The sequence below is a fragment of the Euphorbia lathyris genome, chromosome 1, assembly GCF_963576675.1.
Source record: "Euphorbia lathyris chromosome 1, ddEupLath1.1, whole genome shotgun sequence".
Classification (NCBI taxonomy): Eukaryota; Viridiplantae; Streptophyta; class Magnoliopsida; order Malpighiales; family Euphorbiaceae; genus Euphorbia; species Euphorbia lathyris.
The window spans coordinates 88,115,401-88,130,119 of NC_088910.1; the positions used below are offsets into that span (position 1 = coordinate 88,115,401).

A 14,719-nucleotide genomic window follows, 5' to 3' on the forward strand; every position below is an offset into this window, starting at 1 on the left:
ACTAGCAAAGTCATAACAATGGATAAATATAAATATATAATGTTTAAGTCCTCCATTACTACTTATTTCCAAGTATGATACACAGGAGATAACACAGTTTAATCAATGCCAGCATAGACTGATCAATCCAAGGGAAACAGTAATTCATATTGAGTTCCCAGATTGCTCAATCTAAATAAATGGCAATATAATGTGTCAACCTAATCCCATGTTAAATTATGTGTCACCCTAAAACTAAGTACCTCACATGCGCGAGATCAATAGCGGGACAGAAAATGATGCCTCCTCGCCCATCACTGGTTGGAATAAGTCCAACTCTCCGTAACGCTCTAGAACACGCATCCTACAACCCTCTGCAGCCATCAATCCCGTTGAAAATGCACCGTGGACTGACCCTGGGTAACTCATACTTGTTGCTTCTCCCGCAAAGAATAAGTTATCTACTGGTATCCTTAGCCTCTCATACAGATCATGGGGTTTACCTACCATATCATAGCTGTAGGAACCAAGCGAATTCACATCTGTGCCCCAATGTGAAACAAGACACTGAATCTGCATCAAGTAAAAAACAAAAATATCGAGTTAAGACTTCTACCACCCTGAACCACAAAGGTTGACAAGGAAGATTTCAACAACAGCTGTTATAGAACTCAAATTACCGGTGAAGAGGCTTCAGGTAGTATCTTCTTGAGTTGCATAAATGCAAAACTGGCAGCAGCTTCATCAGACATTTTTTCGATGTCTTTGGCCAGCTGCCCAGCAGGCATGTATACAAGAACAGGGTGACCGGTAGCCTTGTGAAGATTCAGGAAGTAGCTGCAGCCATAAGAAGTCTCCGCAACCACTCCTAAGAACTCTACGTTTGGCCAAAAAACTTTGTTAAAATGCATCACTATCTTATTTTCAATCCCCACTCCAAGGTCATTGATAGCTGCTTCCTTCCAATCCGGAAGCTTTGGTTCAAAAGTTATGGTCCTGGCTTTCAGCACTCCAAGAGGAACAGCAACAACAACAGCATCACCCACAAATGTTCTCCCATCTTCAGTTGTTACCTTCACGCCATTATATCGCCTAACAATATTTGTTACCCTACAAAAGACCAGGATAAGATTTTAACTAACCAGATAATTTTAGACACACACACATGGGAGAGCTACAAATGTTTGTACACATTTATTCACTCATTTTCTCAAGTGAAATAGAGCAAGAAAACAATGCACGATAATAGATCTTGTTGACTAGTACCTGTGACCCAATCGGATATCAAGTCCTTTGGCAAGCGTGTTTATGACAGGGAGATAGCCCCTTACCATAAGTCCATGCCCACCCGGAAGTAGTTCTTCCTGCAATAAAGGTCAATACAATACAAGAATGTCAATGCAAAGTTATCCTAAGCTATTACAAAAGCTAGAGGGGGGTTTATATTGTCTAAGAGACATCTGTATTGTCTAGAGACATCTGTATTTTGGATAAAGATAAAACAGTTTTATAACAGTTTTGACAACCAGCTTTTTGGCTATAAATATCCTCAATCCTTCATACCTTTTCACTTACTGTTTTAATTATTCAAATACGTTCATAAGGAAATTAGTGAAATTGCTATCATTAATTTTATGTTAGGGATTTCCTTAAGGACAGTGATTAATCACGTCCCTATTTTATGTTTGTGATCCCATATTAGGAGGGGGGGGGGGGATCATCTTTGAAAATTAATAATCGGTTCAGTTGAAAAAAGATAGCATGTAACTGAAATATACAGAATCAAGCAAAACGCAGTTCCTAACCAATATTGATAATACAACATTCAAGTCAAAGCTATTTTCACATGCTTGAGCTTATACATTCATAATTATTTGGATGTAGCTAGTACTATTTGGCCATTCCATCTAAGGAGAATAATAGTATCAATTATTTCTTCATTAAAATAGGTCGACACATCGAAGATTTCAGCTACCTGGTCAAAATGAATTTGGAACAAGAGAAGAATAATTTAATTTAACCACTAAAATTCTGACTAAGAGACCTTTTCAGATTCAGAAATGGTAAAAGCAAAGAGACAACAAGATTTTCTTCACAAACCCTAGTTATGCAATCCACAATCACTACACACGCGCCCCTAAAGATGTAAGTGCAACATATTTGATTTAGCTTTCTGTTGCACACATTTTAAGCCCTTTCATCCCTCTGGGATCCATCATGTCAGTTGTCAACACATTGCCCGTTAACATTAACGGAAAAATAAAATTGAACTTGGGAATCCAAATGGTAGCTATTTAAAAAGTATTCAGTTTCTACGAAATCAATTGTAATAACAATGTAAAAATTTCACGTTAACATTATTTGTTTATGAATGTTACATTACTATACAGCATATAGCCGAAAAGGCTCACAACTTAAATAGTTGACATGCAGAAATTTACCTGATCCCAACACTTGAGGGAAATAGTATCAGCATCCGCAGCAAACCAACCTTCCATTCTGCATAAGTACCACTGCAGCACCTTATGGCCAAGCCCCTCCAATCTATACGTTATTTTCACCAATATCATATTATGGTTCCGCCTTAGGCATTCATAGAATTATGAGAAACTAACTGTTAAGGGCTATTAATGTAAAACCTTAATTCTGGTCTTCTTTCAAAAACAATTGAGAAAGCACTGGATATCGACATGTCCTCATCATGTTCTTGTCTTACTTTCTCTGTCTGCATTCAAGGACATTTGAGATCAACTTAGGAAATGCCATTAAAACACACTGCTAACAAATAATGGAAAGGGGGAAAAAGTTGTGATTGGAAAATTTAGGGAAAATTAAACAGAACTACACTATGACTTGGGGTTTTTATTACACTTTGTGGGCCATGGTTTCTCAAAATTCAATAGAGAAACCCATTGAAAATGAAAAAACAAGAATACTAATACTAAATTAGATAGCACGCAATATTAAAGTAATAAAAGATGACTTGCCTCTTTCAGGATGAGCTCAAAAGTTTCGCCAACCTTAGTGACCAATTCTTGAGGAATCCGGTTCCCATCCATATCAAAGAGAGAATAACTGTAAACAACACATATTTACAATTATTTAGTTGCAGGACTTGAATCCTATGTTTTAAATACATGAATCTTGCTGAAAATAACCAATTTATTTAATTTTATCATTCACAAGCGACTGCACACCAAAGCATTTATTTATTTTTTTCAAATCATAGATCACATAGAAAATTGAAGTCATCATAATATGTTGTACTCCCTTTCTAGGTTCAACAACAAATATGAATAGACTTCTTTCAGTCTGTTTCATGAGTTATATATCACTTCATTGTCCGATCAAATATTTCCTCATAAAAGATGGCTAGAAATCAAGTCATGAAAGTTCTACATCCAACGTCTTCTACCATCTTATCATCGCTCTATACAGCATTAGTAGGTTGTGACTTTGCTTTGCTTTACGCATCCCTCTATTGTCAACCTTTATAACCACTAACCCCAACATTGCATCCATAGTTGTTTGTTAAAACTGGAGCCATAAAGCATCGTGTACATTAGGCTAAGTTTAAAAGGGTTAAACTGTTTGTCAAAAATCTTTAATGCTATCTGGAAACATGATTGCAAGAAGGGAGTAAACTGAGGGAGACAATGATTGTGGGGAGAAAGGGAGGTGGGTGGTACTAGTTTTCCTTGGTTTACATTTATATTTTAGATTTTTACTAGTTAAATATCATTTTAACTTTTTTCAATCAACTCTTATTTTCTCATGTAAAAAGTGAAAGGAATCTCTTCAAGATTCTCTTTCTTCTCAACTTCCATCATTTTTTACCCTCTCCCATAGATAACCCTTTGAAATCTACCTATTCAAGAAACCATTAAGAAGCAGACTGTCCATATAAAGCTGAAGAACAAGCCAAGAATAACAAGTTGCATTAAGCTCAATATCAGATGATTTAGACCATGAGACAATACTACGGATGTGAAAATACAGGCTCAAGTTAACAAGTTGAAATAGCTCCATGTTGCTTCCTGTTATTCCATTCAAAATTTCTTCAGTTAATATGGTGAGCACTCTAGTGATAGCCTGATAGGTCCCATATTAGCCACAACATGGAGCTACCTAAGGGAAACGGAAACGGGATACGAAACAGAAACTGATACGGATATCGGGAAACAAAACGGATATGGATACCGGGAAACATTATTTCTAAGAAAAATTAGCTAGGAAACGGTAATGGAAACGGAAAAGAAACGGATACGAAACGCAGAAACGCTAATGAAGACGAGTTTCCATGCAACATAGGGAGCTACAAACAAAACGGAAAGCTAAACTTGAAGACATATATATATCCGCAATCATCCAAAAGTGATGCATATAAATGTCTATACAAAAAATAGCAAATACAATGGCTCGGTATGCATCAATTTCTAAGTTAGAGATTCGAAGCCAAGTTGTGCATAGACATGCTAGATATTTTTTAGGCCAGTCTGGTCACTGACCCAACGGAAGAATTTCCCTAGACCCATATACACTGAAGTTGATAGGGAATGTGTTAACGGCAAACTGTTAGACCAATAGTCATATAGGCCTAAAATCTAGAGGGCATACTCAAGGAAAAGCAACAGGGACAAATGACATCTAATGCTTGAGGCAGTTAATTTTTCTGGGGATTTGAAGTGTAGACAGTTATATATGCTAGCTCGGAAGCTGTCAAAGGTATTGTGTTTTGGGTTGCTTTTGGTTACTTTTTTTGGGGTATCTCCCTCCTGTTTGGCTGGGTGTTAGGCTCTTCCTTGTCAATAAACTCTTAGTTCTCTTCTCTACTCTCTGTTAATGTATATTGTTGATAAGTGAATTTGTGTGGCATCTATCTCAAGTGCTTCAACTCAAGGTAACAGTAAAGTCTAAAGATAAAGAGACTGTAGACCTCTCAATAATAAATAAAAGATGACATACAGTCTACAGAAAATAAAGTTGTTGTCCCCTTTGATAAAATATTCCAAGTAAATGAACAAGTTCAAAAGCATTATTATAGAAAATAAGTTCATTCAGCATCAATTCAGCCCACAGCTCTAAGGAATTAATTACATTATTGCAAGTGAACTCCAATCGTATGGTCACTGCCAATAAATCCACAGAAAACAATAATAGTTACCTTTCAAGATCATGGTCATACAACACAGAATTATCACCACTTGTTCGGTACAAGGGCAGTCCCAACCTTCCAATCAATGGGGCTAAGGGATTCTCCTTAGAGACTCCATGCAACCTGGAATTAAAAATTAAAATTACTTAGAAAAAAAATGATGAAAAAGAAGACGGTATTGGCTCATTTCGAAAGACAAGTACTCGAGAAAATATGCTTACCATGACGCACCCAGGTCCACAGGAAAACCAAATGAATAATTAGTGTGAACTCGACCACCAAGTCTGTCTCGAGATTCCAACAATACAACCTGACAGAAAAATCAGGTCATTAGGGATCCCATATCAATATTTTAATACCTTATAGAACAGTCTCACTTGTATAGTTGGTTTACAAGTAACTTCATTAAGACTGTTGGAGATTAATTTAAAGATGTAGTTGGGCTTTAACTATCAGCTTAATCTTTTAGTTCAATTGGTTCAATGACATGGTACGAGAGCCTCTTAGACCAAGTGATCGAGGTTTCGATTCCTGACAACGTCATTAGTTCGTGAAATTAAAAACACATGGTAAGATGAGCATGTGTTGCACACGCTTCAAGTCCAGGAGGCATTCGTGTGTGGCGGTGTGTCAGAGATTAATTTAAAGATGTAGTTGGGCCTTAACTAGCAGTTTAAGCTTTTAGTTCAAATGGTTCCATGACATAAACAAATTTGTATCATCGATGGTACCTTAAAACTAAGCTTTAAGGACATAAGCATAAATCAAAATACTGTATTTGGTTATGTGATTCATATATGTGAAAAGAGAATTGCAATAACCTATAAGCTACACATGGCAGTGCATAGACAGAATTAATATATCAAAACAAGATGACGGCATACTCGTATTGTGCCAGAATTTTAATTCGTTAAAACCTGATAAATTTCTGAATTTCTCGTCAACACAAGTTAGCACATTTCAGCGATATAATGACACTGCCTCTAAAGCCTATATCACCCTTACCATATAGCTAGCATACCCACAAAACCAGCAGAAGGCATGCCAAAATATATGCCTACTGCTACATACTAAAGAGCAGAACATATAGGTAGGTTTTCAAGCATTGTACTAGAGCGAGAATTACCATCTGAGATGGATGCATTGCTATGTTTATGTTTTGCTATTCTTACCTGAAATGAAGCATCATGAAGAGCACGAGCAGCTGCAACTCCCGCCATACCACCACCTATAACAATTACAGTAGGGGAAGCAGCTTGCCTCATGCCACTATCTGAAAAACACAGACCTGTGCCAAAAATTTGTACCCGATTCAATATTGGTATCAACCAACCAAGTTTTGCTCAATTCAAAAGAAAAGCTCCATTATAATTGAATATGATACTCCTACGCTGCTTATAGGATGCTACTTAGTTAACATAATTCATAAAAGAAAAAACTACTTCAGACTAGTCATTGAAAAGGATTAAAAAGTAAACAATGAAACAATTAAAGGAACCATCTACTAATTGTATGCATATGAAAACTATTTGTAATGATCCTCTGTTCTATTTTATCCCATGCCCTTGACACCAAAAATTTATTTTCCATCTGCCTACGTAGATTTAAATAAATAAAACAAATTCCCAATTAGCTTAGAGGATACTATCTTACACAGATCTAAATTTTACTACACAAAATTATCAGCATGTTAAGTGCCAAGTGATGGATTACAGCCTCTACGAATCGAGCCATTTAACAGTCATAAATTAACCTAAATCGCTCAAGAATCTCAGACTATAGCTGAAGCCCTTGTTGGAAAAAAAAAAAAAAAAACTAAAGCAACCACCGACACCTCACATTAAGCATCATTAGAAAAAAAAAATTCTTAAAATAAATAAATAAATACAACAGCGATTATGGATTTTCAACAAACCTCTATTTAATTGTGGACGATTACTCCTGGATTCCATAATTCAATGATAAAGGAAAATCAGAGTTACTGTTGATTGATGATGATGAATATGTTGCAGTAGAATCAAAATTACTGAAGGAAAACAAGAATTGAGGAGAATAATGAAGAAAAAATATTAACAACTGCGTCAAAAAATGGTTAGAATTCGATGAGAGGAAATAGAAACCCAGTTTTCCCAACCAGTTCATGCAGATTTCTCTTTCCGATTCAATGGGTTTCCAATTTTAAACCGAAGTTAATGAAATCAGAATTAGAATCGGATAGGAAATCTTGAGAAATAAAAGTGGTGATTATGGAGTAGGATCGAATGACTTTTCGAAATTTCTAGAAATTATCAGAGTTTTCAGAAAATTAGGTTGAGCTGTAACTTTATTATGGCTATCTAAGCTTTCCATTAGTACAGCTTTTATAGAATCCTTGGGGCCTACCATCCTACAAACCATAATGTCGGTACTCGCCCTTGCGTACAAATCTGACTTACTCGCTCCACACATGCGAAACGTGTAGTCCACTTTTATTTTTTATTTCTTTAACTTGAAAAACAATATCAAACACTTTTTTTTAACAGAAGGTTGTAAACGACCTGCTTTATGTACCAACTCACGTTTCACACCACCATGTTGTTTATTACTTAATTTCAATATCGATATTCAGTACAATAATTTATTTTTTTAAGTAGGAGGGGGAAAGAAAAAAAACAAACAAAAAACAACCTAAAAACATAATCCGGGATTAGCCTAGAAAAACTAACCCCACAACATTATTTAAAAGAAGAGAGGACAGAAATTCAGGAGGTAAATAGAAGATTGAGACTCCCAACATCCTCACATGGCCCTCGCCCGCAAGACGGTCTGCCACCCGATTCTGCTGAAGACATGACAGGAGCTGATGGTATCAAAGGAAGAACAAACCATTCTGATTCCTTTGATTAAATTCTGGCTTAAACAAATAGCATTATTATCAGATATCATCTTGACAGCTTCGAGGTTGTCAGATTCCACAATCAGCTTCTTCAAGCCCAGATTCTTAGCAAGCCTGAGTCCAGAAAAGATCCCCCAAAGCTCCACAGAAAATGAAGAACCCATACCCAGATTCTGAGCAACCCCAAACACCCAAGCTCCACCAGCATCCCTCAGAACCCCTCCAGCAGCAATTTTACCGTCATTCAGACAAGAACCATCAGTATTTAACTTCACCACCCCTTCACCAGGCCTACTCCAGCCAAAGAGATGTACAGTCTTCCTCTGGATAGACCTAGCTAAAATATCCTCTTTGAAGCCATCTATAATAATAAAAATCTTTTTAGAGAAGAAATCAAACAGATTAGGAATAACAGCAGTTTCTCCTCCAAAAATATCACCATTCCTCCACTTCCAAATCTGGTGACAGACAACCGCAAAGAGGATAGCACCATGCTCCAACTCGGCCAACAGCTTCCCATTGACACCATCTACAAACCAATCAAGATCAGAGTGAGACAAGAAGGCATACAACAACTGGCTAGGGAGAACTTTCCTCCACACATCTTTACTCCTCGCACAATCTCTAAGAGCATGACAAATGGTTTCCTCATGCCCTCTGCATCTACTACACGCACCAAACTCCACCAAATGACGTCTTTTTCTATCAATATTTGTAAGCAACCTATTTTTGACACCAAGCCACATGAAACTCCTAATACGATACGAAACTTTCAAGGCCCAAATAATCTTCCAAACATCTGAGTGCGGATTCTCCAAATTTTGATTGAAGGCCTCGAAAGCAGATTTACAAGAATAAGCACCGTTATTTGTCAAGGACCAACAGTGACTATCCCTATCTTCCTCCTTGCTGCTAATTTTAACTCCACTAATCTTCAAGAGTGTTTCCAGACTGAGGAAAGAGTCGAACCTCGACCAAACCCAATCACCCTCAGAATCCGCCACATCAGCAATCCTCCAATTACGAATTTCAAGAGGTGGCGGTGAGATACAAACCTCTAATAAAGGTTTATTATCAATCCAGATATCATTCCAAAAGCTAATAGAATTCCCATTACCCACCGCCTAACTAATCCCAAAGCAAAATTCTGAAAACACAGCACTAAGACCTTTCCATAGAAAAGAACAATTAATAACTCTCTCCTTAGGACCCCCAAAAATCCTATCATTTCTATATTTCCCGCACAATGAACGGGCCCAAAGAGAAGACGAAAGTTGCCACATTCTCCACAGAAGTTTCATTAATAACACTTTATTATTGTCCCTGGCTTGTCTTATCCCCAGGCCTCCCATATTTCAAGGTTGACAAACCTCTTTCCAAGGAACAAGGTGAATTTTTTTCCCTCCTCTGTGTCCCCCCACAAGAATCAACGATTGATTTTATCAAGATCATTAAGAACAGGCTTCGGCAGCCGACAAGCTTGCATAATATGATTAGGAACCGCACTATTGACCGACTGAATCAAAGTAAGACGGCCCGCAAGAGAAAGGGTTTTAGCTTTCCAATTGGCACATTTACTATTAGTTTTGTCGAAAGCCTCATTAAAGGAAGCTTTAGAAACTCTATCACTATGGAGGGGAATCCCCAGATACTTACCTAAAGACTTAGTCAGAGGAATACCAGAAATTCCACTCAACCTTTTACAAACTCTTGGATTCATATTTTTATAACACAACATCTGGGATTTTTGGATATTAAGCTTCTGACCAGAAGCAGAGTAGAAACAGTTAAAGATATCCATAATCACACCAATTTGCTCCTCATTACCTTCCACAAAGATCATAACATCGTCCGCAAAGAACAAATGAGTTACCGGGGGACAGAATTTATTGATGGAAACCGGATGGAAATTCCCATTGTAGACAGCTTCTTGGATAAGGTGAGTCAACCTTTCCATCGCAATAACAAATAAGAAAGGGCTCATAGGGTCCCCTTGACGGATGCCCCGGGAAGGAGTAAACTCCTCCGACATATCCCCATTAATCAAAACTTGAAAAACAGGAGATGAAATACAAACCTCAATTAATCTCCTCCAATTATCCGGAATCCCAACTCTCTTCAGACTATCAAGAAGAAAACTCCAGTTAAGACGATCATAAGCTTTTTCCAGATCCAGCTTAAGAGTCACAATACCCCTCTTTCCTTTTTTGATTTTCATAGAGTGAACCATCTCCTGAGCTATAACCACATTATCCATCATTTGTCTCCCCGGGACAAAACTGCCTTGATTCTGGCTAATAATATCAGGAAGAATACACCAGAGTCTATTGGCCACAATTTTGGTAATAGCCTTATAAAGCACATTACAAAGACTAATAGGCCTCATTTGTAAGAAAGAAGACGGCTTCTCCACTTTAGGAATCAGGACCAGAAGAGTTTTATTCACAAGCCTAATATCCTCTGATCCATTAAAAACACCTTTAATAAAACTATAAATACCTTCCTTCACTGTCTCCCAATGTTTATGATAAAAACTGGCAGGGAAACCATCAACCCCAAGAGCTTTAGTAGCCCCAATACTAAAGATTGCCTGATCAATCTCTTTCTGATCGATAGGGTGGAAAGCTTCAAGAACCTTATCAACACACAAAATGGGAAACGTAGTCCTAGAAAGAGCTCTATCCAGATCCACAAGGTCCTCTTTGAATAATTCTTTCTAGAAATTAAGGGCCAAGTGACGAATATCTTCATCCTCATAAACTCAATCACCATTCGGATCTTTGATAGCATCAATCTGATTCTTCTGCCTTCTAATAACAGCAGAAAGATGGAAATACCTGGTATTGCGATCTCCATCTTTAATCCATGCTTTCCTAGATTTTTGAAACCAAAGTAATTCTTCCTACCGCAGCACAGCTTCCAACTCCTTCTGGAGGGTTCTAAGAAGACCATCCAAACTATGATCATACCTAATCTCCAAAATACGATGGATGCCTTCAATCTTGCTCAAAATTTTATTCTTCCTTCTAATAATATGACCAAAGATGTTTTTATTCCAGCCCACCACATTATTTCTAAAACCCTCGACAGCTTGTAAAACATTAGAATGAGGCTTCCAATTATCCTGAACAAAGTTTTTAAACTCAGGGTGAGATTCCCACACCACCTGATACCTAAAAGGTCTATCCCCTCTAGTACAATGACCTCTCACCAGCTTAACTAAGATAGGACAGTGATCAGAGTGACAGAAAGGAAGATTTAACACATACACTTCAGGAAACCTACTCAGAGCTGAAATATTAGTGTAAACTTTGTCTAATCTAACAAAAGTACTATTACGTTTCCAAGTAAACTTATGACCAGCGGCACCCAGATCCGAAAGCCCACACAAATCCATACTCTGTTTATGATTCAGACACTGATTCACATAGTGATTACCACCCCCTTTTTGATCGCTCATAAGAGCAATATCATTAAAATCACCAGTCATAAACCAAGCATTCGCCATACTTGTACTCATAGTATATAGAACCTCCCACAGCCGTTTATGATTGGCCAGGATAGGGTCAGCATACAAAAAAGTGATAAATAAAGGTTTATTACCAGGATAGATAACTTTACTGTGAATAAATTTTTTATCCATACTAACGATATCAAAATGAACACGACCAGGCTTCCAAAAAAGCCAAATCCCCCCGCCCGGCCAGTAGCCTCCGATCTGACACACTTCCAATTTCTAAACATTTTAACCACCTCATCAGCTTTAGCCCCACTGATCTTAGTTTCCAGTAAAGCAAAACAAGAAGGGTTAAACTGTTTAATTAAATCTTTTACATGGACACGGGTAGCCTTGCTAGCCGCTCCTCTAACATTCCAAACAAACAAATCCATAAAAAGGAAGACTACTGACCCTAGGCCCAACACCCTAAACTAGGTACTTATTAGGGGCTCCTAAGAGCCTAGAAGAGGTACCTGCATGCCCCTTTTTTTCCAAAAACTCCAAAGAGCTTTGGTTATTTTTATGATTACCCTTAGGTTTTTTCATACTCATCTTATTGACGCCCATTGCCTTTGCATTTCTAGGCTCAACATAAATTTTAGGGATACTAACCTTTTTGTACTTCTCATTTATTTGGGAGGCTTGAGCCTGGGAACCACCATGGACCTCTTCTTTGGACTCAAAAAGAGGATTAACTGCCTCCACATTATTACCCGTCGGCTCAGCAGATTCTAAACCCGGCATGCTCAACTCAAGTTGCTCATTAGAATGGTCAGAGTCTTGTTCATCCTCAATAGTTAGAACCCCAAATCTAGACCCTGAACTGACGACCGTAGCATCACCGGTACCTTCTTTCTCCTTTGGGCAGGTCCTCTCTGTTGAAACACTTTTCCACATGATTTTGATTTGACAAAATTATTTAAGTTAATCCCATGATTAAGATATTCCAACACAATTAAATTTAAGTGCTTTAATTTAATTGTACTAATAAGTTTGTTCAATGTTGAGTAAGTCAATTAACAAGAACAGGAACTATATATCTATATGAGAAAACAAAGCCAAGTCAGTTGATGAAAGTTACACAGCCGGAGCTGAGTAGAATGCAACTCAGCTTTGAGAAAAGAAATGTCTTCTTCAGAAAAGCTTGAAGGCGAAGCCGCTGAATCAAGCTGAGTAGTCGTCAGGTCAGCGTCAATGATCCATCAACTTGGAAGACAAGGTCTGACAATTTTCTGAAACAATCAGAAGTCTCAAAAATCTGTCTGGAAGACTTTTTCGAGAAAGAGCATGGACCATCTGACTTTTACTAGAAGACAAACCTGGCTCCTGATGAAACCAGAAGACAGGATTGGCCTGCAGCACTGAATGCTGACCAAGTGATGACGAATGAAGACCGTTTCCCCACAACGGCTATGTCGGGATTCAAATCATTGGCGCCCCAAAGATCTCTATAAAAAGACCAATCCATCACTTGAATCAAATAAGACAGACGAGCAGATCTTCATCAAGTCAAATTATTGAGTGAATACAAATTAGAAGCTCTGTCAAAAAGAAAAAGCAAGTTCTTACACCAACTCCAATCATTGTGTAAGAGTTTAGAGTGATTTTATTCATCTAAAGTGTTTGTCACTCAGTGAGAACAAATTCTGTATCATTTGTAAAAGGTTAGAAACGAGAGGCTGAGTTCTCGGTTATAGTACTCAGCGGTAGAGTGAGGCTGAGTACTCGGTAATAGTACTCAATGGTAGATATAGGATTGAGTAGACGAATAGAGATGGTACTCTTGCATACTCAGTTGCTATTGTAAACGGTTTGTGCTCTACCTTTAAAGAGCTCAGTAGAGGATTCAAAAAGCTCGGAAGGATTTTCGGGGACTGAACATAGGCGGATAGGCCGAACCAGGATAAGTACGCTGAGTAATCTCTAACCCTTTATCTTTTGATATATATATATATTGCTTGCTAAATATTACTCAACAAAACAATAACCTGCATATGCTGTGATTGAGTAATTTGAAAGCTGAGTAGTGTAACGTGAGTGTTAAGTTGGAAATTTACCTAAGTATTGTTTCCCAAACTTACTATTGAAATATCTCAAGTCAGCAGCTAACTAAAGCTGTCTCAATTATACTCAGCGGTGTTGACGTAAATACTAAGTTAAAGTCTTAAACATTTAAACAAGTCAACATTACAAGAAAATTTTTATAATAGTTCCTAACCCCCCCGCCTGGAACTAATACTATCACATTACACGGGACCAATATATGGTATCAGAGCCTAATAGCTCACTAGTCAAGATAAAACTATCTTGAGCTGATCCCGGTAATGGCTGAGAACAGCATTCGTTTTCTTCCTGGAAACCAAACAACTCAGATACTCCCAGAGGGATTATCTATTACTAGGCCTCCCTTGTTCTTCGGGGCCAACTATACGTTTTGGAAAAACATGATGAAAAATTTCATTTAGGCAACAAATATGAGTGCATGGCTGGCTATAGTCCAAGGCCCTTTTGTTCCCTATCAAATCATTGACGGTGTAAAAACTGTCAAAAGCGAGGCTAAGTGGTCAGAGGATGAACTTAAGAAATTACAAAATAATGCTTCGGCTATAAATATGCTTCACTATGCGTTAGATGCTGCAGAATACAATAAGATTTTAGGTTGTGAGTTAGCACAAGAAATCTGGAAGAAGCTGGAGGTTACTTACAAAGGACCAGTAAGGTCAAAGAGTCAAAAGTGAATCAACACATGCGGTTGTACGAGCTGTTCGAGATGAATGACAATGAAGGCATCTCTGAAATGAATGCAAGATTCACTAATATAATCAACGAGCTCAAGAGACTCGGTAAGAACTTCACTGAGGAAGAACATATGAAGAAAATCCTAAGAAGTCTTCCCAAAAGATGGCAAGCAAAGAAAACAGCTGTTGAAGAAGCTCAGGACATGACCACATATAAGTATGATGAGCTCATTGGATCTTTGCTGACCCATGAGATCTCAATGAAGAACTTTGAGGCCAAAGAAAAGACTGATGACAAGAAGCAAAAGTCTCTTGTCATGAAAGCTGACTCAACCAAAGCTGACTCATCAGATGATGAGGAAATGGCCATGTTCACTAGAAAGATGAAGAAGCTGTTTCAGAAAAATGATAAATACAGCAAGAGGCCATTCAAGAAGAATGACAAATACAAATCCGAGTCAAGTGACAGCAGA

General features: G+C 37.8%; 1 protein-coding gene across 1 annotated transcript; it reads right to left on the reverse strand.

Moving 5' to 3' along the window:
• Positions 1 to 7,475, reverse strand: LOC136205655 (polyamine oxidase 2-like). Its single transcript, XM_065996344.1, has 10 exons — positions 7,050 to 7,475; positions 6,307 to 6,422; positions 5,356 to 5,444; positions 5,144 to 5,257; positions 2,967 to 3,054; positions 2,619 to 2,704; positions 2,421 to 2,523; positions 1,246 to 1,343; positions 660 to 1,089; positions 1 to 552 (listed from the first exon to the last, which is right to left on the reverse strand). The coding sequence occupies exons 1-10, from the start codon at positions 7,084 to 7,086 to the stop codon at positions 244 to 246; spliced, it is 1,470 nt and encodes a 489-aa protein (XP_065852416.1). The 5' UTR covers positions 7,087 to 7,475; the 3' UTR covers positions 1 to 243.
• Between the last annotated feature and the right edge of the window lie 7,244 nt (positions 7,476 to 14,719).

Excerpts from the sequence above, each read along its gene's own strand:
- LOC136205655 (XM_065996344.1), bottom strand. The coding sequence starts at position 7,086 with ATGGAATCCAGGAGTAATCGTCCACAATTAAATAGAG. Across the intron at positions 5,445-6,306 it reads TTCATGATGCTTCATTTCAG|GTTGTATTGTTGGAATCTCG; the intron begins GTAAGAATAGCA and ends TTTTTCTGTCAG. Across the intron at positions 2,524-2,618 it reads GAAAGAAGACCAGAATTAAG|ATTGGAGGGGCTTGGCCATA; the intron begins GTTTTACATTAA and ends AATAACGTATAG.